At 34.9% G+C, this 26,372-nt stretch overlaps 1 protein-coding gene and 1 long non-coding RNA gene across 2 annotated transcripts in view; both read right to left on the bottom strand.

Annotated features, from left to right (window-relative positions):
* The window catches only part of LOC123874200 (A disintegrin and metalloproteinase with thrombospondin motifs 7), a 101,579-nt gene that overhangs the window by 23,734 nt on the left and 51,473 nt on the right, over positions 1 to 26,372 (bottom strand). The window contains exons 4-7 of the mRNA XM_045919440.1: positions 16,091 to 16,253; positions 7,294 to 7,938; positions 6,762 to 6,941; positions 6,113 to 6,363 (exon numbers count right to left, since the gene is read on the bottom strand). Of these exons, the coding sequence (XP_045775396.1) occupies positions 6,113 to 6,363; positions 6,762 to 6,941; positions 7,294 to 7,938; positions 16,091 to 16,253 (1,239 nt within the window). The remainder of the gene's footprint in view (positions 1 to 6,112; positions 6,364 to 6,761; positions 6,942 to 7,293; positions 7,939 to 16,090; positions 16,254 to 26,372) is intronic.
* LOC123874202 lies at positions 8,797 to 9,185 on the bottom strand. Its single transcript, XR_006797852.1, has 2 exons — positions 9,085 to 9,185; positions 8,797 to 8,836 (listed from the first exon to the last, which is right to left on the bottom strand). It is a non-coding gene; the product is annotated as an uncharacterized LOC123874202 (long non-coding RNA).

Here is a 26,372-nt window from a genome sequence, read left to right on the forward strand (position 1 = left end):
TTTTCTGAGTGATAATGAAACTCATATTGAATTGCACTAATACACTTAAAATGAACCAATTTTTTTACCGAAATCGAGGCTGTTACTAATGGGAACAGCATGAAAATGTAAGCACATATTATATGTTACGTTTTATGGTTTAAAGTCTAGTTTTAACTAAGCTACTATACTAATCGTCAGCAATTTGCTGTTTCCGATTTCCGCTCTTCTACTCTGAAACTATTCATTAGATCTCCTCTATTAGACTTAGATACCCAATAAACTTTTGTAAAGAAAAACAAACATGTCAAAATAGGTTAAATATTGACGGAGTTATTTAGTAGCATCAACCAAAAAATATTATTCCATATCCCGATTGATCCCTATAATATTTCGGGATAAAAACTATCCTATGTGAATCCTATCCCTGAGTATTAGCTATAGGTTAGCAAATCTGTTAAGTTGGAGCCACATAATAATATACAGTCAGAAAGACGGACAAAAATTAAAAAAAAAGTTTTGGGCTCTCACTTGGTAGTAAATAATGCTTTTTCTGACTAATATTTTCAATATATTTGATCTACCGATATCGTCCAGTCACAGTTTTATTATAAGTATAGATCATTTACCTAGTAGTGTAATAAAATAGGAATTGATTGATATGCTGTACAGTGCAATGTAGGGAAATAAAAACTCGATTGCATAAACATGTAACAAGTCATTTATATTAACTACTGATAATACTAGGTTTATGAATTTTAAACATTGAATATTTGTCTCTACAAGGTTATTTTTTATAACGACTTCTAGGATCTGTATAAACTTTTCCTGTTTGAAACTTTATGTACTATTTACTCATTTTAAACTTTCAAGGAAATAGCCTTAACTCATGGTGAAATTAAAAAATATCTACTTCACAATAAGACTTCTACAAATACCATATTGATCTAATGATATTATTTAATAACCTCATCATATCTATAAATTTGTTTTAAATATATCCACCTACCTTTTAAGTTTCATACTTAAATAGATTGGTACTTCATATTTAAAAACGCCCTAAATACTCGTACATATTGATTTTTAGACATTTTGCAAGAATCCCGAGAGCTTTTCTTTATAACAAAGCACTCTGTATTTTCAGAGCCGCTATGGCAATTATTTTTGTTCCCAAAATCAGATAACATACTCGTGAACAATATATTACCTTTGAAACAGCGCGCGCAAGTGGGCGCACGCACCTCGTGCAAAATCTTAGGGATACAATCGCTTTGTATCAATTTTTATTTTAAAGATTGTCTCTTTTGAAAAAAAAACTACCAAACTGTCCGTTTCAAACTTTCCCACTTAAAATCTTTTTAAACAGATTCATTCGTTTCAATTTTTGTTACTTGAGTAGGTAAGGTCTAAACAACGAGGATTAAGTACAGACCTATCTGCCGATTGCAAATTGATATTATTGGGAACTCGTGATCCTGGGACGCATGGATAATCTCCATTTGTAAAATGTGAGGCTGGAAGATGAATTAATGCAGTAAAATAAAACTGTTTGTTTAAAAGTTTTTATGTAAATTTACTTGTTTTTAATTAATCTCACTTTGTAAAATTGAATATCACAAAGAGCCGACGGATTTTTGGGCAACTTAACAACATTCTTACTTAATCTGCTATAACTGTTCTGTTCGCTTGTTAATTTGAATAAAATTGCAATCTCGTTTATAAAATACGTACGCTTTATTGAGGTATGCGGGTTTATGTAAAAAGGCTCATCGAGAAGTGAGAACGTAACACAGAGGTGAGATAAGTGGGCGAAGCGACAGCAGACAGCGCGGCGCGGCGTGCGTCCGCCACTCACCGCACAATTCAGAATGACGATTAATAAAATATGGTAACAATATTATGTATTTTATTATCCACTCACGTCGAGACCCACCTGAGTATGAATAAGAAATACCTACCTATCATGAAATTATTATAAGACGCTATTGAATAAATATTTGATACTTACGTTAGGTACGTTAAACTTTTATGTGCTTTTATTATGAACAAGTCTAAGTAAAGTAAAGCATGTCGAAGGACTTTTTCTAACTATAACGTTAACATTCGAAAAGTGAAATATACGTACCTAGTACGTAGTCAAATTGGTAAATGAAAAAGGCTGGGAAAAATTCTGTGTTCTGAAAAAAGATATAAGATAGGACTGCTTAAATCTTGACGTGCGTAATTTTGTCGCAATTTGTAAATTTCAATGGTACATGCATTGGGATTCTGGTAGCCGCCTTGGGGCCTGACACCGTTATCAACAGTCTCATTGTCTTTTGATTGCCGCCTTCCAAGAACATTCAACTACTCGTTTGTACCGTTTACCGAAGGCATTGGGCTTCCTCGTTGCATTCATTATACACTGGTTTTGGTAGAAGACATGTCCTGTATAGGAATGATCATACCTCTGCATTAATTTATGGTGAACCTACTTTTGGCAAGATAAAATACATATTTTTTATTATGATTCGATTTCAAATAAATAAGCGCTTTGGCGGGCAGGTAATGGATAGCTGTGCAAAATATACTTAGCTTATTTTATTTCGTCTGTTTCGCATCACCCGCCGCTTCCACGAGTCTGTTGGGTGCCTGAATGTTTTGTTAAATGTTTACTGCATCTAGGTGAGTTTTAAATAGGTTGTGTGTAGAAAACATTTGTAATTTACTATAAATAATTACACGTCTGATCTAAGTTTATCTTCTGTTGCGCATCCGAACGGAGTGTTCGTAGGTAATAGTGGGTGGGTGTTGTGTAACACAGCACTCTGCCTGAACGAAAACCACTTGTAATTATGTAACGCTATATGTTTATAGGCTTTTGTTAAAATCGTGAATGCCCATTTTGTATATAGTCGACATCCTTGGCCTTAATGTCGGCACTTTGAAGTGACCGCTGACCGCGACCAGTTGTTAGCCATTTGCAAATATAAGCAAAAAATATAATAGGTAGGTGGGCACTACATATTAATGGAAGGCTTGCGTACCTACTTGAATGGATATTTTGGTAATGATGTAAAAAACTTTACCGTGGAATAATTTAATGAATAAAATGGATGTAGTTACATTCAAGTAGGTACTTTATCATATTTTTTATTGCTATAACTGATTGTAATTTTGTGTGCCTACTTATATAACTTTTGCACGGAAAGACCCCTATTATATCTACAAATTATAAAATTATGCTACAATACAATTCTATGTTATTCTATCAATCTACAATTCTATTAATCTACAATTTCTATGTTATTTTGTATTTAGCATAACTTTGTTTACTTTCGGATATGTTTCAGATGTCCTACGCGTTCTAGCCACAAACAAACAAACCAACAAAACATTAGGTAAACTCTCCCCTCGATTCATGTAAACTATAAATGTGCTTATGCCTAAGTAGATACCTATTACATATTTGTCGGTTTATTGGTTTGTCTTTCAATCAACGGAGCAACGGATCGACGTGATTTTTTGCACGAGTTAAAGACCTGGAGAGTGACATAGGTTACTTTTTATCCCGGAATATTAAAAAAAAACAAAGAGTTCCCACGTGATTTTTAAAAACCTAAATCCAAGCGGACAAAGTCGCGGGCATCAGCTAGTTACTAATATACTTAATAGAAAACTGTAATTGGAGAAACTTTGTACTTATATTTAAAAATATAAATTAAATTAAATTTCTGTTGTTTTCCGTCCTTCTCTCAGTCACAATTTCAATAAATAAGTATGTATAAACGTAGCGATTTCATTTTTTAACCCCCGACCCAAAAAGAGGGGTGTTATAAGTTTGACGTGTGTATCTCTGTATCTGTCTGTTGCATCGTAGCTCCTAAACTAATGAACCGATTTTAATTTAGTTTTTATTTTTGTTTGAAAAGTGGCTTGATCGAGAATGTTCTTAGCTATATATAATCCAAGAAAATCGGTTCAGCCGTTTGAAAGTTATCAGCTCTTTTCTAGTTACTGTAACCTTCACTTGTCGGGGGTGTTATAAATTTTTAATTTACACTTGTTATAACTTAAGTCGATTATGATTTATGCACTGTAGGTGGTGAGCCGGGTACCTAGCGGTTCTGTACTTTGTAGTAAGTAATAGCGTAGTATCCTAGACGTTGAGATGGTATTACAAGATGAGTTGCCAAAACTCGGCACCAGGTGATGAGGCTCATAACATCTGAAAGTGTTCTATTTCGGCGCGGTTACTCACCACCACTCTATTTACTCGCAACCAGACGCCCGCTCCTGCCATTGACCTTGTCTCGAGATCGCAAAAAATATTGCGAATATCAATTATGTAAGTATCTTTAGCTGCTTCCTAATGTATAATATTTGTATCGAAATAAGCGTTAAATACCTATAGTGACATGCGTTTTATATAAGTAAAGTAATATTTTGCTTTATGAATTCGTCTGTCTGTCATTTTTCAGGACTCAATCACTAAACGGATAATGAAGAAAAGCGCAAATGTAGCATGAGCCCTGAGTTTTATTCAGGAAAAACAATACGTTACACTCACGGGAAAATATGAAAATTAATGCCTCTAATCTTACTTAATATTAATATTGCAAAAATGTATCCATCTGTCTGTCATCTTCCCACGACTCAACCACTGAATTGATATAAAGATATTTTCATAATGAAGAAATTGTGCGTAAAATTAGTATGAACACTGAATTTTGTTCAGGAAAAATAATGTCTTATTATTAGTCTTACGGGAAAATTAATTAATTAATGTTCCAATGCCACATTATATTACTTAGGTACATCTATTGCCTTTATTTGAATTAAAGGTGTTCTCTTGCTTCAAAACAATGTTTTAACCCCCGACCCAAAAAGAGGAATGTTATAAGTTTAACGTGTGTATCTGTGTATCTCTGTCTGTGGCATCGTAGCTCCTAAACCAATGAACCAATTTTAATTTAGTTTTTTTTTGTTTGAAAGGTGGCTTGATCGAGGGTGTTCTTAGCTATAATATAAAAAAAATCGGTTCAGCCGTATGAAAGTTATTTACTTTTAAGAGAGTTTTGTGTGGGGGGTTTTTAAATTTTGAATTTAAATTTAAGTATATCTACATTTACCTGTATGTTACGAATGACTTCTGCTCTATCTTATTCCATTTGTTTGGTATTAAAATAAAGTGAGCGTCCACCCACCTATCGTTAAAGCTGAGATTAATGCATCCTACCTAAACATCGGTGTAGTTTGACAGTAATCGCACTGTGGGTGCCAGGCCTGATGGATAGAGTTGTAACCAGTAACCAGTTAGCCACTATACGTTCAGTAAATTAAATTGACTACAAATTATTGCACGCAAGCGAACAGCTAATTCAATTGTTTAATGCTAGATATATCGGTTGGTCCATGTTTAAGTAAACAAGCTAAGTTTAGCTGTTAAATACCTTCACAAGTCTAATTAGTTTTATTTCAGTTTTTTAAATTCAGATACAAGTTAGCCCTTGACTGCAATCTCACCTGATGGTAAGTGATGATGCAGTCTAAGATGGAAGCAGGCTAACCTGGTAGGGATATTTTTGTACATATAATAAACTAGTAATGAAATTAAGTGGAAAAAGGTGAAACTTATCTCTCGTTTACTTTCAATAGAAGTATTTTTGTGATTTGAATAGTGATATATGATAATATGATAGAAATTATTACGCAAGTGCCAACAACAGTCATACAAAGTTTCAATTCAACCGATGAACGATAAATAACATTTTGAAGATTTTTCTATTGGATCGTCAAGCATTGAGTTATTTAAAATAGATTTTGTGTTATGATTGATCACTGAAGTCGAGACAGATAGATACGTAAAGAGCTAATGGAATTGATTAGTCTTCTTCCTGATTAACAGCTCGTTCACACAGGCTGCGTAAGCGTTGCGTAAGTGTAGATGTAGCACATACCATTGCGTTGTAATGAATAGAACTGTATGAAACATGGCATACCGCTTGCGTGGCATGAATGTTCACGTAGACGTAATGCGTGCAGTTATGTCTACGGATTCACGCGCGTCACTACGCACGTGTCACGTGTACGTGCTGCATACGCAATTGGTATGAATCGGCCTTTAAGTAATGAAAATAAAACAATATCATACCTACAAGGAGCGTCGTGCTGACTGCAGATATCTTGTCTCGTGACTAGGATGGCCACATCGTGATGGTGAGGATCGTTGTCATTCTGAGGGTTGAGTTGGTGTTGCCAGCGACAAAACGATGCGAGGGTGTAATCAGCATTTGTGGTTACATCGAGTTCGGGCGCAGCACGCATTTCTTCCACTAGTACAATTTTCACCACGACAACCTTTATATAATTGCCTATCGATGGATCCATGTAAAGCGATGAGACCTAAACAAAATATCACACTAATATTATAAAGGAGAAAGTGTGTATGTATGTGTGTGTGTGTATGTTTGTTACTCCTTCACGCAAAAACGACTAGACGGATTGGGCTGAAATTTAGAATGGAGATAGATTATACCCTGGATTAGCACATAGGCTACTTTTTATCCCTGAAAATCAAAGAGTACCCACGGGAATTAAAAAAAACCTACATCCACGCGAACGAAGTCGCGGGTATCAGCTAGTAGGTAATATTTTACTCACACTTGAAAGCGAAAGCATTACTTAAATATCTACGATCTACATCATACTGTATAAGATTAAATTTACGATTACAAAACGTTGTAGGTACATATTTTTTTATCAATGTGAATATACGATATTAATAATATGTCGATACGTACCATGTTCATGATCGTAAGTAGATAAGTTTCCAAGTTGCCTTGATTGTGGAAATCGGTCATAGACTTGTCGGCGACAAGTAATACTTCAACGTGTCTCGGCTTACTAACCGAGCGGGTCGAACGTTTCGATGCATCATAATAGTGCCTGTTCATTTGCTTGTGTTGGGATCGGCTGTATTTCTGAAATAATGTTTTTATTTTAAGTACCTACTAAACAAGTGTAAATTAAAAATTTATAACACCCCCGACAAGTGAAGGTTTTCTAGTTACTGTAGTAACTAGAAAAGAGTTGATAATTACTTTCAAACGGCTGAACCGATTTTCTTGGATTATAGCTAAGAACACTCTCGATCAAGCCATCTTTCAAACAAATAAAAATAAATTAAAATCGGTTCATTAGTTTAGGAGCTACGATGCCACAGACAGATTCACAGATACACACGTCAAACTTATAACACACCTCTTTTTGGGTCGGGGGTTAATTATATTACAAGAGACATATTATAAAGCCTTAAAAAATGTTTGCACCAACCTTATTGTATCTATTTTTTTTCAATTCTTCTGATTCATTTTTGAAATTCTTCTCTTTCCATTGATAAGGAGGTTGTTTTGTAGCACAATTTTTAGATCTTCGGATTCTCTTCCGCCTTGTTCTGATTCGTCGTGATCTTTGTTCATTGCTTAACTTGTGCTGCGTGTGGTTCTTGGCGCTTCCAAATTGTTCGAGGGATTTACTGGTTTTACTGTTTTCTACAGACACACTTCTTGATGATGATGACAATGTTGACGTTGACGAAGACTTCAATCTTCTTCCTTCCATTCGTAATTTTCTTTGATGCCTCCGATAGGCCGCCGGGTCTTTCCTTAACTCTTCCAATCGTCTTCTTCTTTCCTCTAAAAATTTACGTCTCTGTCTATCAATAGCTTCTTTCCGGCTTCTTCTATTATTGTGTTTTAGTTTCTGTTCTGTGGTATTTTTATCGTTATTATTCCTACTTAAATTTGTATATGAGTTTGTTCTGCCATCTACTTCTCTTTTTCTTCTATGGAATGCCTTTACTTTATCAACGGCAGATCTCTTAAATATAACATGTGGTCGACCTGAATTTTCATCGGTGGGTATTTGATTGGAGGGCTCTATCCAATATTCGCCATGTTCCGTTCGTAGAAGACCTGCCTATAAAAAAAAAAATTAAAAAAAAATTAAATAAAATGGTTTTATTAAAAAAAAATATAAAAAATATTCACGTCAGTAGGGATATTTTAAATTAATCGTGTTTTTAGGGTTCCGCACCTCAAAAGGAAAAACGGAACCCTTATAGGATCACTTTGTTGTCTGTCTGTCTGTCCGTCGTGTTTGTCAAGAAACCTATAGGGTACTTCCCATTGACCTACAATCATGAAATTTGGCAGATAGGTAGGTCTTATAGCACAAGTACAGGAATAAATCTAGGAGTTACAATAAACTTAAAGCTAGCCTATCACTACACAAATTATGCCTGCCTAAAACTTTTCTAAGAATATTGGATTTTCCACGCCGAATAGCCACGCTGATCTATTGGCCAAAAAATGAGCCAGATAAAAGTGGTTATATTTCATTTTGTTGAATTAAATAGTTAAGTTTTTATATTAGCCCTTGTGGTAAATGTAATATTGTGAAACGGTTAGTATCAATTAATGGGTTAGCATTTTCAAAATAAAAAGTTTCTAAAGCAACGCTAAAATAGTGAATCGGCTGTTAAGTGTCAAACCGGTTTAGCAGTCAGTGGGTCAACAAATCTCGCGTCTGTAGATAAATTGATTGATAAAGAGGCCGACGCGGTTTTGCGCAAATCTAATAGAAACTATTTCATCCGGATGATAACTCGTACTCAGTGATCGCATGATTGCCGTATGATTTATATTAGATAAGCAGCAAATAGAAACCGAGCTAGATAGAGTCACCTTTCAAAGATTGTAATCAAAAATTGAATATCATGAAATAGTGTGTCTGTGTGTTGAAAATAAATGAGATTTCTGAATTCTGATGTGTTTCTTTTATTCAGATACAAGTTAGCCCTTGATTGCAATCTCACCTGGTGGTAAGTGATGATGCAGTCTAAGGTGGAAGCGGGCTAACCTGGAAGGGGTATGGCAATTTTTATCAAACCCAAAACCCTTTGGTTTCTACACGGTACTACACCGGAACGCTAAATCGCTTGGCGGCACGGCTTTGCTGGTAGGGTGGTAACTAGCCACGGCCGAAACCTCCAGAGAAAATCTACTTTTAATGTCCATTCATTTTCCAATTCAGATACAAGTTAGCCCTTGACTGCGATCTTACCTGGTGGTAAGCGATGATGCAGTCTAAGATGGAAGCGGGCTAACCTGGAAAGGATATGGCTGTTTATATTAAACCCATAACCCTATTGGTTTCTACATGGCATCTACATTATTATATGCAAACCTACTTAGATAAAATATCTACGTAGGTATCAAGAGTTAAATAGTATTGAGTAACCAGTTTTAGGATTAGCGTGGTCATTCATAAGTGAAATTGCATGTTGGAACAATCTACTGCCCTCATCTACGCAGTTATTAAGTTGAGCGGCCGGAGCCCGTCCTCCGGCCAGCCTGTATGTCGCCGGCCTTGCGCACGGAAGGCCGCGAAAGTCAATTACAAAGTAGCTCATCCAATATTATTTTACCCTAGAAATTGCCTGAATACCGCGTACAGCTAACAATTATTATACAAAAGCTATAAAAAATAAATAGATATACCTGTCAATAGTTGAATATTGTATAAAAAATCTATTGGGAATATTCATTAATTACAGTAATTATGATATCTTTTTATATTCTGTCTCGGTGCTGTATGAAAATAACAAAAATCAAATTATTTGTTAAGCGCAAACTTTCATTGTTAAATTCTACTATCTTAAAAAAAAAAAAAAACAGGTCTCCGAGAACAAAAAACTCAGGTATTTATCTTGTTCAAAGCTATATGCTAAAGTCGTAGTTATTCCAACTATAAACAGCAGGACCTACCTTGAAATTGATTTCCAAGCGATAAGCTTTAACTACGTTATCTATTTACAGGCCAAATTGGGAGCTATAGATACAAACCTCTTGTTGATAATAATATTGCTTTTTAGGGTTCCGTACCCAATGGTGCCAACGGAACCCTATTCCTAAGCCTCTGCTGTTCGTCCGTCCGTCCGTCCGTCCGTCCTACCGTCTGTCTGTCAGCGGGCTGTATCTCGTGAATCGTAATAATAGTCAGAGAATTGAAATTTTCACTGAATGTATATTTCTATTGCCGCTATAATAACAAATAATAAACATTTCAAAATGGCCGCCATGAAAATTTTAAAAAATTTGCATTTTGCAGCATTAGAGAAACCGCCAATGCGTTGCCACTTTTTTCAAAAAGTTGATCCGCCCTAGAATAACCCCATGTTGAAATCTAGTTAGAACACCCGTCGTAGGGAGTTTGTTCCACAATTTGCATGTGCGTAGAAAAAAGATCTGGAACAATGAGTGGTTGAAGTGCACAAGGCACCCAGGTGGTGAGAGTGAAATTGCTTTCGGTGACATGCAGTGTGGTTGAAAAATGAACTGTGGAATAAGGTCAAAAAACTCCTCAGAGCATTCCCCGCTATAAATGTGATAGAACGCGCAAAGAGAAATTACGTCTCTCTACCAGATGATCTATAGGCTTTCCAACGAGCTGGTTATTATGGAATTGTTCACAAATCGGACTTCCTGAATTCGCCATGCTTGGTTTGTAGATAAGGAAAATCCAAACTTTTGATAACTACTGTTGAATTTATCCTATTTCTAAAATTTATCCAAATAGCTACCTCATATTAAATATGTTTTATTCATTGGCATAATTCCTAAAATACACTTTTAAATGTGGGTTTTATTCAAATTTTTATACTGCTTAGCTATACTTTTCTACGAAATGACCACAAAACTAATTATGACTTGGTTGGTGAAATAATTCACTGCCGCCTCGTATGTGGAAAAATAAAGGAAGTTTTAGTTTAGTAATTTTATCGTTTAGGTATCTAAACTCGCTTGGACTTTTGTTGTTTGAAAGATTTTACTATACGTATATTTCGAAAGAAAATATTCCTTAGTTATTAGGAAGAACCCACACGTAGAACAAAATTTCCTAAATAAGTAAGTATAATGATATCGGTTGGATAAGTAAGTACGAGAACCGCGTTTCGCCGATTTAGAACAGCTCACTTGTACCTAGTAATAGGTATATTCAAAAATAATTCGATTACCTCTAGCTTTCTATGAAACGTAAATTAAACAGTAACGCTAAACAAATAAAAGTTTTACAATAGCACAGAATGATAGGTCAATACTCAATATCCGTCAGCGCGGGAGAATCTCACAATTAGTTACACATCTATTAATTAATTCTGATTTCTAGGACTTGAATCTAAAGCCAATTAATTAAACTTGAGGCACAATATAAATAAAAGCGAACAAATCATCACCGAGTCTAAGTACCTAATATTATGTAAGTAAATGTGTAAGTTTCCATTAGTAAGTGTACTAGTCTAATTAGTATGTAATTAGTCTAGCATACTTACTAATACAGTTAATCGATTGTTTAACTGTAATATTTATTAGGAAGGCTTTCAATACAACGAATATAGCGTTTATATGTACTGAAATTAAGTGAGTGTTGATGTAATTGATATAAAACAAAAACACTGGTGTCGCTGCCGAGTTGATCCACTTGACCGAGCTAGTTACAGTGCTTGAGCGCGGTGATACGATACTACTTCAGTAGTCAGTACCCATTTTTGAATACATATTTGATATAGTACCTACTAGGTTTTCCTAGGCATTTCCTGAAATACCCAGATGCTTGAAGCCTTCAACCATTTCCTAGCAATTTTTGGGCAATCCTAGAAGTTCCAAAATTTTGTAGTCACAAATCAAAACTCAATTTAACAAACGCATTATTGACTTCCTAGGCAAACCTAGGCATCGGGGCATTTTGACTATTGACATAATATTAAGTACGTATAAACCAGATTTATAAGAATACTAGTTGATGCCCGCGACTTCGTTCGCGTGGATGTAGTTTTTCAAAAATCCCGTGGGAACTCTTTGATTTTCCGGGATAAAAAGTAGCCTATGTGCTAATCCAGAGTATAATCTATCTCCATTCTAAATTTCAGCCCAATCCGTCCAGTAGTTTTTGCGTGAAGGAGTAACAAACATACACACACACACACACACACACACATACAAACTTTCGTCTTTATAATATTAGTGTGATAAATAAAGGTCTAGATAAAATAAAGTTTTAGAGGTAGACATAAAACCATGTTTTATTAGATATCTTAGATACCTACTGCTAAAGCCATTATGAAAATCTGAAAGGAAACCAATGACTTCTGTAGTATACATAGAAGTCATTGGAAATCAATTAATCGGAACCTTGTCTCTATTACGTAGACTTTTTGAAATTTTAATAGTGATCAAAAATTTTCGAAGACATGAAGTCCCATGATTTTAATTTTCTATAAAAGGCTGCCATTTTTTCGGCAACTCCTCCTTTCCAGACATTTACATCGTAACTAAATATGCGTTATCTTCATAAGGATCATGTGAACAGGTTTCGGAACCTCATATTACCATAAAGAACATTACAACCAACGGCTGATCGCAATTTGTTTCTTTTTCTTCGGAATAAATTTGAGATAATCTTAATTAAATTACTTTAAACGATGGACCACACTTTTCTTTCCCGCACTCTACCATATTACCTCTTTAGTCAAGTGGTTTTTATGGCACTAAATGTAAGAAAATAGCTGTACATTCTATAAGATTAAATAAAATAAACTGTGATTTGTATTTCTCTATCTTCATTTAATATCTAATCGCCTATAACATACCTGTCTTATGTTTTTATATAATATTTTTTTTAATTAATACAACGTTCCAAGGGCCTTAAAATATTTTGTAACGAAAACGAAAAAATTATATACTTACTGCGTTATTCAATATAAAATTTTATTTAAATCTAGTGTGAGTGTGATTAATAGCTTAATACATTCCCAAATAAAATTTAATATAGGTTTATAATACTAATTATAAGTTTGCCAACGAATCCCGTGGGCGGCAAAAGCTATTTCATAAATTAGAATACAAATGACGTATAAGTTATAGTGTTGTAAAATTTTCCTTTTAACGGCTTTATTTTAATTATTTCTTACATACGATTTATATACATAGATATGTAGTAGGTACGAGTTTACGACTTAAGCCACTTTACCGTCATAATAATATTATACTTATTTTTTAAAGAAACAATGTTTCAAATATTAAAATTTTTGAAATATCTACAATCAAGTTTAATCTTAGCACATCTTGACATTGATATTTATAAAAAATTGACCATTATCAAGATGAAGAGTTCCAACCCACAAGTCTATAAATAACAAAAAACTTATTATGATTGCTTTTAACGCACGACTGAAAGGCATCAAAAAACGACAAAGATGTATGTTACAAAAATTCTATTAGCTATATGAAGCTTAAATTTGATAGGGTCGACTCGGAGATGAGGGTAAAGTCAACGGTTAACACCAAGAAAAAACATTATAATGAAAATGCGATTCCAAATTGTTTTAAACATCGTTTTTAGGGTTCTGAATTAAAATTGTTGATAGGTAAAAAAGGAACCTTATGGTGCGGTTAAGTCCATCTGTTAGTCCGTCTGACACACCTGCTTATTTCTGCTACTAATAATGACTTGATAAACAGTTTTAATTTGTAAATACATAATCCTTGCCTAACCCTTTTGAAAATTAAATAATAAAAAATACTGTTATTTCAAAAGGGGAGAAAGGGGACGAAATTTTAAAGTGGGGTTACTAGATCAGGGAATGTGAAAGGGCTTCATTTGCACATTCTCAAATAAATTTTGATTTAAGATTTAAAATACCATAAAAAATCCTCCCTTATCTCCGAAGTTTGCAATCTAAAAATCTGAAAGAATAACTATACTTTAAGTTAAAAATTAAGTTTTTCCAAACTATATGGAACCCTCAGTGGGCCTAACTCATACTTGGCTGGTTTTTTGGAAAAATGATTACTGATTTTGATAGATTAAAGGGATCATTAGATTAAGATTAGAACTAATTATGTTTTTCTTTTTTTTTTATAGAAATCATTATAAATATCAAAATTTAACATTATTTATAATTTAATACGATAATTCCTCCATATAAAAATAACTAATAATAAAGAATGCTCGCTTTTTATTAAATTACTGTATCATTTAAACAACATGTTTCGCAATCAACAACAAAAAAATACAAATATTTCCGCGATCTGATAACGTTTTACGCAAAATAAAAAATCCATTCAGGAACTCATTAAGTAGCGTAAGCACACCTTAAAATTAATAAAAAATAAGTAAGAAACGCTTTATATTCACTTAGCGGCGTCTTTATGGTAGTTGATACTAAGAAATAAAAGTTTTATGCATCTAAGCTACTAAAATTGCCATTAACTAAGGTGTAGGCCTTATAAGGCGTACCATTAATAGAATTTTGCGTTGACCTCGTCCGTTAACAGTCTAACACTAAAAGCTCATTCATCTTCGTTTATTTATAAATTGTAAAACTGTCAATATAAAAGTAACGATTCGAAGTTGTAGACATAAAAGGTGGTGGTTTTATTTTGTTTTCAGAATTCTACCTACACGGACCGCACGCACGAAGGCACAAGCAGTACAACAGCTGTAGGGCCGGTTTAGAATTGTTGGTATTTTTGTACCAATTGGCATCTTTGCAAGATTAATGGAAGGGTATTCTGATTGTTCGATTACTGAGATTAATGTAGTGATATGCTTAATGCTACAGTATGCTTGGAATCAATTTATTGTAACCTTGTTTACTGATAAGTAGGTACGTAAATGCGACTATTTAATTTTTTTTCTACTTAAATATCACACTTCACACTATAACATTATAAAGGAGAAAGTTTGTATGTGTGCATGTGTGTGTGTGTGTGTGTGTGTGTGTATGTTTGTTACTCCTTCACGCAAAAACTACTGGACGGATTGGGCTGAAATTTAGAATGGAGATAGAATATACCCTGGATTAGCACATAGGTTACTTTTATCCCGGAAAATCAAAGAGTTCCCACAAAAATTAAAAAAAAACCTATATCCACTCGAACGAAATCGCGGGCATCAGCTGGTCTACTATAATACAATAAATATACTACAGTAAAACTACAATAAAAGTAAACAATAATAATATTTTTAAAAAGAAAAAAAAAATTGTCTGATGTAAAATAGTAGAGCGAACTGGGAACGTATTGTGATTTAAATATCTTTTTTTTTTATGTATGTTCCCCGATTACTCAAAGATGCCTGGACCGATTTGGAAATATTTATTTTTGTTTCAAAGGGTATACTGTGCAGGTGGTCCCATATACATTTGTTGAAGATCTGATGAATATCTTCGGAGATGGAGAACAGAACTCCTCAATGGATAAGTGCAAATTGCTCGCGATCAGTGTAATAGCTTAGTAAACAGTATGGTTTTAACTGGGCATAGCATTTTATAGTACAGTGGGGCCACTAAAAATTGTGAAATAAAAAAATTACAATTTTGAAGTCGGTTTTATTTTTCTTTTGAAAATTTTTATACTAAGTAGAGATCAAACAGTCAAGGGGAGTTTAACTGCATCCAAAATCCAAATAAAACTTAGTAGAGTCAATACAAGCCTTAGGCCTCTGACTAACATTGACTCTACTGGAGAAAATATTCAATGCATACGAGTAAATCGACCAAATAATTTCATCGATTTGAAATTCAATAATTTAACCTTTAAAATTATAAACTACAAAATGATGCCCGCGACTTCGTCTGCGTGGATTTAGTTTTTTTAAATCCTGTTGGAACTCTTTGATTTTCCAGGATAAAGAGTTGCTAATGTCAATTTCCGGAATGCAAGCTATCTGTGTACCAAATTTCACATAAATCGGTTAAACAGATAGACTTTTAAGAATCCCGTGGGAACTCTTTGATTTTCCGGGATAAAAAGTATGTCCTTCCTTGGGATGTAAGCTAACTGTACCAAATTTCATCACTGTTGGACCGTGAAAAGGTAACAGACAGACAGACACACTTTCGCATTTCTAATATTAGTCTGGATATAACCTGAAATAAATTAATGATCTAGTTCATCGAAGCCTAGAACAGAGTAGCAAACAATACGTAAGTATGTATCTGAGTAGATAAACGCTATTTTAATTCTGGGCTTCGGAAGCAATAAAATATTATTTCAATTAATCTTACCAAGCCATTGCAGGCGGAGAGAGCGACGGCGGAGCTGGGCTGCCCTCTCACAGAACCAGTGTAGTGACAAGCAGTAGCCGTTTCCTGCGGCCGATCACGCGTGCGCCCGCGCACGCTGTGCCGCTCTATCACTAACGCTGGTGTGATGAACGTTACGGATGGCCTGCGAAACAAAAAAACAATTTTTTGCAGATCGAAAAAGAAGAAGAATACGATTGTAAAGCGATGAAGTCGGAGAAAAACGTCGAATAAGAAGATTTATTTTTTCTTCGTTATACTTTGATTCGTTAATTGGTGTCTAAATGGAACAACAACAAGTGTAAATTAAAAATTTATAACACCTCCGTAAAGTGAAGGTTACAGTAACTAGAAAAGAGCTGATAACTTTCAAACGGCTGAATCGATTTTCTTGGATTATAGCTAAGAACACTCTCGATCACCTTTCAAACAAAAAAAAAAACAATTAAAAGCGGTTCATTAGTTTAGGAGCTACGATGCCACAGACAGATACACAGATACACACGTCAAACTCATAACACCCCTCTTTTTGGGTCAGGGGTTAATAAAATTATTGTTCCATTACAACTATTTGACTGCAAGTGTGCAGCATATAGCTGGTACGCTACAGGTACGTACGCTAATCATCGATGTATATGGATTAGCCTTTCCCATACAATTCCGTCCGCAAAAATACGCTTGAATCTTTCGTCATCGTCATTGACAAAGTCAAGAGACTTTTGCAAATTCTCTTGACTTTTTGAGCGCGTTTTTTATCTTCGAAGGGCCCATCCATATACATCGATGACGCTAATACGTAGTTACAATTATATGTATAGAGAAACAAACCATAAAATATACAGTGGAATTCTATACTGACAACACAATAAATGGTAATTATTATAAACTGTTAGTTTGCAGGACTGGTTCTTAATATTAATGCTTCTATGTATTTTAAAAAGGTAGGTCGATTAAAATATTTGAACCGGATAAGTTAAGTGCTAATACGACTGCACTAATAGCATGAAATATTAAAGATGCAAACCAATAACAATTCTAGATAGACATATCTTTTATCACTCGTAAAACTATACCGGGATAGTCCGCAGTAAGCTTAATAGATGTGGTTTTTATAGTGCAATCGAAACATAAAATCCCGAAGGAAATATCTTCTATAAATGCCTATATTTTACTGTTCGAAGAATATAATATAATATTACCAATTCGGCCATATTAAATATATTGCAATTATTTGCTAATTGATTTTTTAAGTTAGAAAGTTCAATACAATAATATTATACCTAAAATGGCTATTATAGGTATAAAATGAAAGCTTCGACAGGTTCTTTAAAGTGAAGCATGGATTTAATATTTGCTTAATGGCCTCAGCATAAAATTTTATTACTTAAATAAAAAGCCCGTTTGATTAATTGCTATTGCAACGGTTTTATTATAATATTTTATAGATTTCAAATTCACTCAGCAAGATGTAGCGGAACTAATTTTAAACTACCAATTAAATAAATTATTTTTAAACCGTCCCATTTTCACTCGATGTTTACTTGAATTGTTCATACTGTAGTTAGGTGAAAATTCTTTATCTATGTTTTATTTATATGTACTGAAATTAATATGATAGTATAAAAAATTCCAAGCCTATTTATGCAAAAAAGTGAATTTCGCCAAAATTGTAGTTGACCATTCTTCGCGAGAGTCGAAATATAACTTATATTTCCACATTTACCTAAGATCTTGTTCTTTAGATATGCTTAAGCAACTACTGCGTATTAAGGTAACTTATGAGACGCTTTAATTATAGGACTCCTTATGTTATTTCTTACGTATGCCTGCAATTACAGAGCCATACTTGGAAAACCATCAACTTTCACTTCTGATATTAATTTTCTCATAAATTGATGCGATTTGTGTAATAGCCATACCTATGACTAAAATATTTATAGTAGGTATTTGTAAATATTGTAGTAAAGTTGTTATTGATCCTCGAACGTAGTAAGTTACTTTAGGTCAATTGGTTTTAATGATTCACTGTTTTGCATCTATAAATAATTTTTAAAAGCATTATGTATTACCTATAGGTACGTCTAAGATAATGTAAATATTATGATTTATGACTCAAAAGTTTTATGAATCCTCTGCACGTATGCTCGAATAAAAATATTTTGTAATATTTCTTCCACGATTTAAATATTATGATAAAATAGTAGTTAAGTAATAAAAATAATTCATAAAATGTTATACTTCCAAAACATGCTCAATACGATTTTTGTGTCAATATAACAGAGATATGGTACAACATTTTAGTTTGAAATCAAAAACTCGGAAATCATGGTAAAAAGGTTGAAAGGTAATATATCGCGCGATGATTTTTATGCAAACACTAATTTACTTTAAGTAGGTAGATAAAGTTAACAGTTAATAAAAAATACTAATTTACGTACTTTAAGTAGGTAGATAAAGTTAACAGTTAATAAATTAGAATGCACAACGCATACTAAACGTTTGCAATGTTCATGGAGCACTCAGCCTTGTGTAAGGTGAGCTGCTGTCGATCGGTAGGCAAACAGTTGTAGTGGCGACTGAACACACAGATAAGACTCATTACGGCAATTAGTAGAAGCAAATATCATTGTCCCAAATACGTCTACGACGTCGATATTGTGCGTGTTCACCAATGATATATTAACCAAGACATGCAGTTCATACTTGGCGTTCATATTACATGGCGTCTGAAATGTTTGTATATATGTTACGGGCAATTTGATAAGTCCGGGCACTATTAATAAGGGCCGGTCTGTATTAATAATGCCCGACTCAATTGGGCAATGTGCTTAAAACAGCATAATTAATCACTTTTCCTGGCCATTATGAATAATGCCCACCCTGTCTTGGGCAAAGTAATAAAATAGGTGAACTGTAGTGTTTTTGTTAATTAAATGAAAGAACCTAACCTAACCTAAGCTTTTTTTTTATACGTGGGAAAATCCTCATGGATACCACCGTGCTCGGCGAGGCGAGGTGGTTATGTCGGACTCTTAACGACTAAAACCCCACGGCTTACCGTCTCAATCGTTGTTGCTGGGCACAGGGACACGAGCGTTTTGAACTGCGACCCGGTTAACGGTGCCCGCCAAGGCAGGCACAGCTCTGGGACTAAAAGGGGCCCCAACACCATTTAAGGCTCGCTGGAAACAAGGGCTTGCCTTCCAACTCAAGGACCTACTCTCCCGCGGGTAACAGACTCCCCGTGTCTATTACCCGGAGGCCCTACTCAAGGGGGCAAGCGACGGTCGTGTGCAGCTCGCCTGCGCCCGATTCTCTTGCAGCGCATGGGATGAGAGCTTTCGGCTTCCTCTCTCAGCCGCTCCGCTGCCTCCTTCTGCGTCATTACTTCCTCGCTGAAGGAGACCATCGCTTGCCAGGCTCTGTCACTGTCCACCATGGATTTAATCACGGCGGGAAATGTGAGCTCCTGCCCCATAATATCCACCAGTGACTGGCGAGGCTTCGTCCACGCCTGGCACTCTGCCAGCGTATGTTGTGCCGTGTCTGAGACACTACCGCACTGGTGGCTTTCCTCTGTGGGCTCTCTTCGCGCCACCCTGCACAGGTATCTTCCAAAGCACCCGTGCCCCGTAAGACCCTGTACAAAGTGGAACGTGAGTGCTCCATGCTTCCTCTTCGTCCAATCCTCGAGGATGGGATGGATAGCTTCGATAATCTTATGACCAGCAGTGGGTGACTCGAGCTTCCTCTGCCAATGGAAGAGGAGCTAACCTAACCTAACCTTAGCTAACCTAACCTAAGGCCCTCCCCCCGCACGTACGCGCCCCTGCCAACGGCCGCGGTCCAATTTATCACATTGCCCGGCTACAAGTAGGGAATTATTCATACAGCCCGGTCCAAGTGATAAATTCAAGCTATCTCAAACACTGATTTATTACATGGACCACGGGCCGTCGGGAATTATTAATAATGGCCGGTCAAAGTGATAAATTAATCATTTTGCCCATCGCTCTTGGGCATTATTAATAATGGCCGGTCCTTATTAATAATGCCCAATTAATCACGTTGCCCGTAACATATATACAAACAATTAAAAATTGAATTCAATATCTAATAGACTAAGCACTTACGCGCGATGTAATCGCTAGATCTTTATCTAGGTATTTATCTAGTTTGAGCATTTAAAAAGAGACATTATATTATAGTTTATAAGTACTTTCATCTATTCGTTAAGAATTCACAAAATAATTCTTGTTATAACTCTTTCATGTACCTAAATATTATTTTTTGTAACATCTAACAAACAAAAATTATAGTGATATGTAATAAGTGCCAATTACCTATTAACTAAAATATTTATTGCTTGTGCTTGTTGTACGTTATAATTTTATGATTAATAAATATTCTTATTCTTATTTCCTAAATGTACACGACGGTGTCGACGCGTATGTACTATGTAACCTAGCTAATTCTCTTTATACATATTATTATATTATCATATGTATTCAATCATGCATCCACGGTATTCACCCTTTCCCAGATGTCTGAAGCATCATGTCTATGTTCCTGTTTGTCGATTAGTTAATTACTTAGCATTGATGTTATTTGTTAAAATGTTGTATTGTCTTTTTTGACAAATTATTATCGAAGTGAACAAGCTTGAAAGCTCAGCTGCTATAATCCTCTCGTCTGTCATTTTTAACCCCCGACCCAAAAAGAAGGGTGTTATAAGTTTGACGTGTGTATCTGTGTATCTGTGTGTCTGTGTATCTGTGTATCTGTGTATCTGTGTATCTGTCTGTGGCATCGTAGCGCCTAAACGAATGAACCGATTTTAATTTAGTTTTTTTTGTTGGAAAGGTGGCTTGATCGAGAGTGTTCTTAGCTATAATCTAAAAAAATTGGTTCAGCCGTTTAAGAGTTATCAGCTCTTTTCTAGTTTTCTTGTAGAAAAGAAGGTTAGATAACCGTTAGTTTCATAATATTATGTCAATAGACAAATGTCAAGCTGTCAAGATGGACGTTGCCTAAATACATAATTATTTATTTTGAAAATGATGTTTTGGAAAACTCAAATACTTTGGATCGTCGGGGGTGTTATAAATTTTTAATTTACACTTGTATACTACGAATTGGTTTGATATCCATACTAATTTATAAATTCGAAAGTGGGTCTGTCTGTCTGTCTGCTACCTTTTCACGGCCCAACAGTTTAACCGATTCTGACGTGGTACAAGGTTAGCTTATATCCCGTGGACGGACATAAGCTACTTTTTATTCCGGAAAATCAGAGTTCCCACGGGATTCCCAAAAACCCATCCGCTCAACCGATTTGTATGAAATTTGGTACCGAGGTAGCCTGCGTCCCTGTAATTGAGATAGGCAACTTTTTATCCCGGAAAATCAAACAGTTCCCACGGGATCTTTAAAAACCTAAATTCACGCGGACGAAGTCGCGGGCATCCTCTAGTACAAAATATACTAGTAATTGAAAGATATGATTGCTATTATGGCACACGTCCAGACCCATTGTATAACTCTGAGAATTCGCAAGCTTTGTTGTGGTGTTGTAAAAAAAGAATATAATATTTTGAGTGATCTGTTTTACGGATCGCATTGTGCTTCAAAGTATGAATATTTTAGTTCGCTTATAAACAAATCCTTTGTTTAAGAGTACTTGTATTTATTTATAACTAGCTGATGCCCGCAGCTTCGCCCGCGTGGATTGGTCAGATCCCCTGCAGCATTAGGATTGAGGAGTTGGACTCCAAATTTTTTGTGAAACAATGTCGCAAAGTTCCTCTATCGATTAAAAAAGAAATGACGCAAATCGGTTCAGAAATCTCGGAGATTTCGGTGTACATAGGTAGATAAACACAACTCCCTTTTTGAAAGTCGGTTAAAAAAGTAGCCTATGTTACACCCAGGTCAATCCTCTACTTGTCTGTGAAAATCCCGTCAAAATCGGTTCAGCCGTTCCAAAGATTAGCCTTTTCAAACAGACAGACAGACAGACAGACAGACAGACAGACAGACAGACAGACAGACAGACAGACAAACATTTTAAAAACGTGTGGTTCAGTGTTGGTATCGTTCAAATAACCATATGAGCTTAATATGGGGTAGTTATTTCGAAATTACAGACAGACACTCCAATTTTATTTATTAGTATAGATCTACTAGATTACCCACGATTTCATCTACGTGTGATCTACGTGGATTTACGTTTTTTAATCCTGTGACTACTACTTTTTCGATTTTCCAGGATGCTATCTCTGTACCAAGTAGGTGATGTCCAAAATGTCGTCCATGTGGATTTAGTTTTTTTTAAATTCAATGGATTTTTTTCATTTTTCGGGATCAAAAGTAGCCGACCCATGTTATTCTGTCATGTTCACCGGTATGTATCTCTCGTAGGTATCTCTGTTACACTAATATTATAAAGGCGAAAGTTTTGTATGTGTGTGTGTGTGTGTGTGTGTATGTTTGTTACTCCTTCTAAACTATTAAACGGATTTGGCTGTGGAATGGAGATAGATAATATCCTGGATTAGCACATAGACTACTTTTTATCCTGGAAAATCAAAGAGTTCCCACGGGATTTCGTAAACCTAAATCTACGCGGGCGAAGTTGCGGGCATCGGCTAGTATGTTTAATGTTTATAATAATAATATGCAAGTATGGAATAGATGGATAATGGGTGATGACCTCCCTGGCTCTGACACAATACGGCGCTGTCGCCTTTAACGTAAGAGGTTAGTCGATATAATTTATCAATTAGACCAATTTGGGAAAAATATATTATTCAATTTAAGGACTTAATTTGTTTACATGGGCGTTTATTTAAAAGGCAAGAGGATGACTGGATTATACTAAACTAAGAAAACACAATTACATTTTATGTATTTTTAAAGCAAACGTTGCTGTAACGATTCTATTTAAATATAAATGACACCAGGTCACGAGTAGGCCACTCTTGACCTAATCTGGATTTTTATTCTCATTTTATTAAGAAAACAATAATTTATTAATATTATTTTGTTTGTAGACAATCCACACACCACACCACATTGGGTTAAGACATTAAAAAGTTTACCTAGCCATTAACTTGTAAGTTATAATATTTCTATCTTCATAGGCTTCAAGTGTGGTGTGGAGCCACTGATATAGAAATAAATAGATTGCTCCGACGTCAATGTGTGGAGCAATGCCATCTTTTTACACTTTATTTCTTCTTTATTTTTTATTATTTTTGTTTTTTATTCTTTATTTGTATACTACAACTGGTAAATATGAGGTATATAAATAAATCCATAAGAAGTTGAAGTTTCAACACAATGCAGCGCGAATCCTTTACTTTATTAGTCTTTTACGAGGCCCTTGCACTTGAACCTTGTAAATTGTTATATAGTACCTACCTACTATTTACATACTTATCACACTAATATTATAAAGGCGAAAGTTTGTATGTGTGTGTGTGTGTGTGTGTGTGTGTGTTTGTTACTCTTTCACGCAATAACTACTGAATGGATTTGGCTGAAATTTAGAATGGAGATAGATAATATCCTGGATTAGCACATAGGCTACTTTTTATCCCGGAAAATCAAAGAGTTCCTACGGGATTAAAAAAAATCGAAATCCACGCGGGCGAAGCCGCGGGCATCTTCTAGTATTGAAAGTAAGTTCGTTCTCAACATCATATTTCATTTTAATAGTACTTCACGCGTTATTCAAAACACCAAATAAATCTGGTATAAATATTTAAATAATCCTATATATCTATCTATCTCTTAAAGTAACTTATGGTTTTATTTAACCACACCACACATAGCCATACGACCGAATACCTACCTAGGCACCTACTGACACGTTCGTCCACTTTTTTGAGCAGTTTTTTGAAGTAACTTGAGATAGATCGTCTTCAAAGGCGTTTAACAGCCGAAATTAATAATAAACAATAATAATTAATCAATCATATTCATAACCGTTAGCTGTCTTAAGTTACTTGGCAACATTGCTATTTGTTAAAAATTGAATGGTTTTTCTCTTGTTTTTCTTGTATCTATCACAAATACTTGATGTCTTTGCTAAACAAAGTAAAGAGCACACACAACACAAGCTGTAAATATATTATGTCAATTTGGTTTAGATACATATTTTAGTTTGTTAAAAATGTAGCCTACAAATTTCAAACCCCCATTTGACCCCTTTTGAGGTTAAATTTTCAAAAATTCTTTCTTAACGGATGTCTAGGACATACTCGTAATAGTTATCTGCATGCTAAACAGCCCGATCCAACCAGTAGTTTGAGCTATGCGTTGATAGATCAGTCAGTCAGTCAGCATTTTCCTTTATTTATTTAGATCACTAAGTAACTAAGTAGTTTAGTTAACGTTTATTCATTGACAATATTTTAAATGCAAATGTGAACAAATGTGCAAGTTCGATAATATAATCATTCATTAGATATCTATTGATGGCGCCAATTTTTACTAGGACTATTGTTTTACAGCCAATTACGACAAGGTTAATAACTATCAATAAATATATCTATATACTTGCTTTATAATTAACAAGTAACTTTTAACTAAAAATTAAATAGGTAGGCTTAACTGATTTAAAACTAGATGCTGCTTTACTAATAGCCTGTAGCCATTGTTTGGATTAAAGATAGCTGCAGTTGAGCTTTTAAAAGGTTACCTTTTTTCAGTGACCTCAACGCCATGAGTATAAAAAAAATGATTCTGCTGTTTAAAAATAATAATATGCTTTTGTTTTTCCTTTTTTTTAATATATTAAAATGAAATGCATCAGAAAAGACTGTAGAGATGTTTTATACAAAACATGTCTTGACGTCGCACCGATGAATGCATAAATAATTTTGGTTTTTTATCTTAAATCTAGATAGGTATATTTTTAAAGTCAAACTTAAAAAGTGTATTTATACAAAGAGAGAGACAGAGAGAGATTTTTAATAAATAATGACAGTTAAAAGTTCCATTATATCCTTACATTTCAAACGAGGAATTAAAGCTTACGAGCTTTTAAATTACTATAATGATCGCATTCAATGCTTGAACAATCTTGATGGCCGCAAAATTGTGCAATGTCAATTTTGCGGCAATCGCTCATTGTATTGCAATAATTGCTGTTTAAATATGTATGAATCGATCTCCGGAGACCATACGAAGACTTTCAAACTATCAAGTTTTTACTGCGCTGCCATTAAAAATGCATGAGCGTTGCATCGGTTTCCTCCGTAAGGTACATACATACATTATAGATATTTAACGAGGTCATAGGTACGACATACATCTTTCAAGTTCGATGATGTTTCTTGCCCGAATAAATTAAAATGTTAATCATAACGCATTGGTCAGTCAGTAATTTTATTTCATTTCCGCTTTACGTATTTTCTTACAACTGTTCAAGTTCGCTTAAATAATATCGTCGGTGCCTATAAAAGTTTAATTTCAATTGCGTCAATTAACATACCTAATGCATTATGTTTATTTATTGACATGCATCATAAGTACTTAATATGATCCCTTCTCCGAGTTCTCTACGTGATCAAAACAGATTTGAGGGGATTGCGAAGCTGAATAATTGGAAAAGGGCGAGGCACATGGACCGGGGTTCCAAGGTGCTTGGCGATCACGCACCGGAAAGTGCAGTGTTGTTAGACCTCACTGGGTGGGTAGTAGGGACATGAAACATCTAACGAATCGCAGGAGCAGAAAGTTGCTGGTCACAAGCGACATATTAGATCGTGAAGTGTAGTGAATATTCTACAAGAAACCTTGGGTTATCCAGTAGAGGACGTCTATCGGTTTACGACGAGGACGAATACTGACAATATTTTCCTTTCAATCATTCGTCTTTTTATACGTACCTATTATATTATAAGCGAGAGGATCCCCGCGACTTCCTCCGCGTGGATTTAGGTTTTTAAAGATCCCGTGGGAACTGTTTGATTTTCCGGGATAAAAAGTTGCCGATGTTAATTACAGGGACGCAAGCTACCTCGGTACCAAACAGAAATCGGTTAAGCGGATGGGTTTTTGGGAATCCGGTGGGAACTCTGATTTTCCGGGATAAAAAGTAACCAACCTAACCCTGTACCAAATTTTGTCAGAATCGGTTAAACTGTTCGGCCTTGAAAAGGTAGCAGACAGACAGACAAACAGACACACTTTCGCATTTATAATATTAAGTATGGATTACGAATATAAATATTGCAGTAGCTTTATAATTGGACCG

The sequence above is a fragment of the Maniola jurtina genome, chromosome 18 (assembly GCF_905333055.1).
Source record: "Maniola jurtina chromosome 18, ilManJurt1.1, whole genome shotgun sequence".
Lineage (NCBI taxonomy): Eukaryota > Metazoa > Arthropoda > Insecta > Lepidoptera > Nymphalidae > Maniola > Maniola jurtina.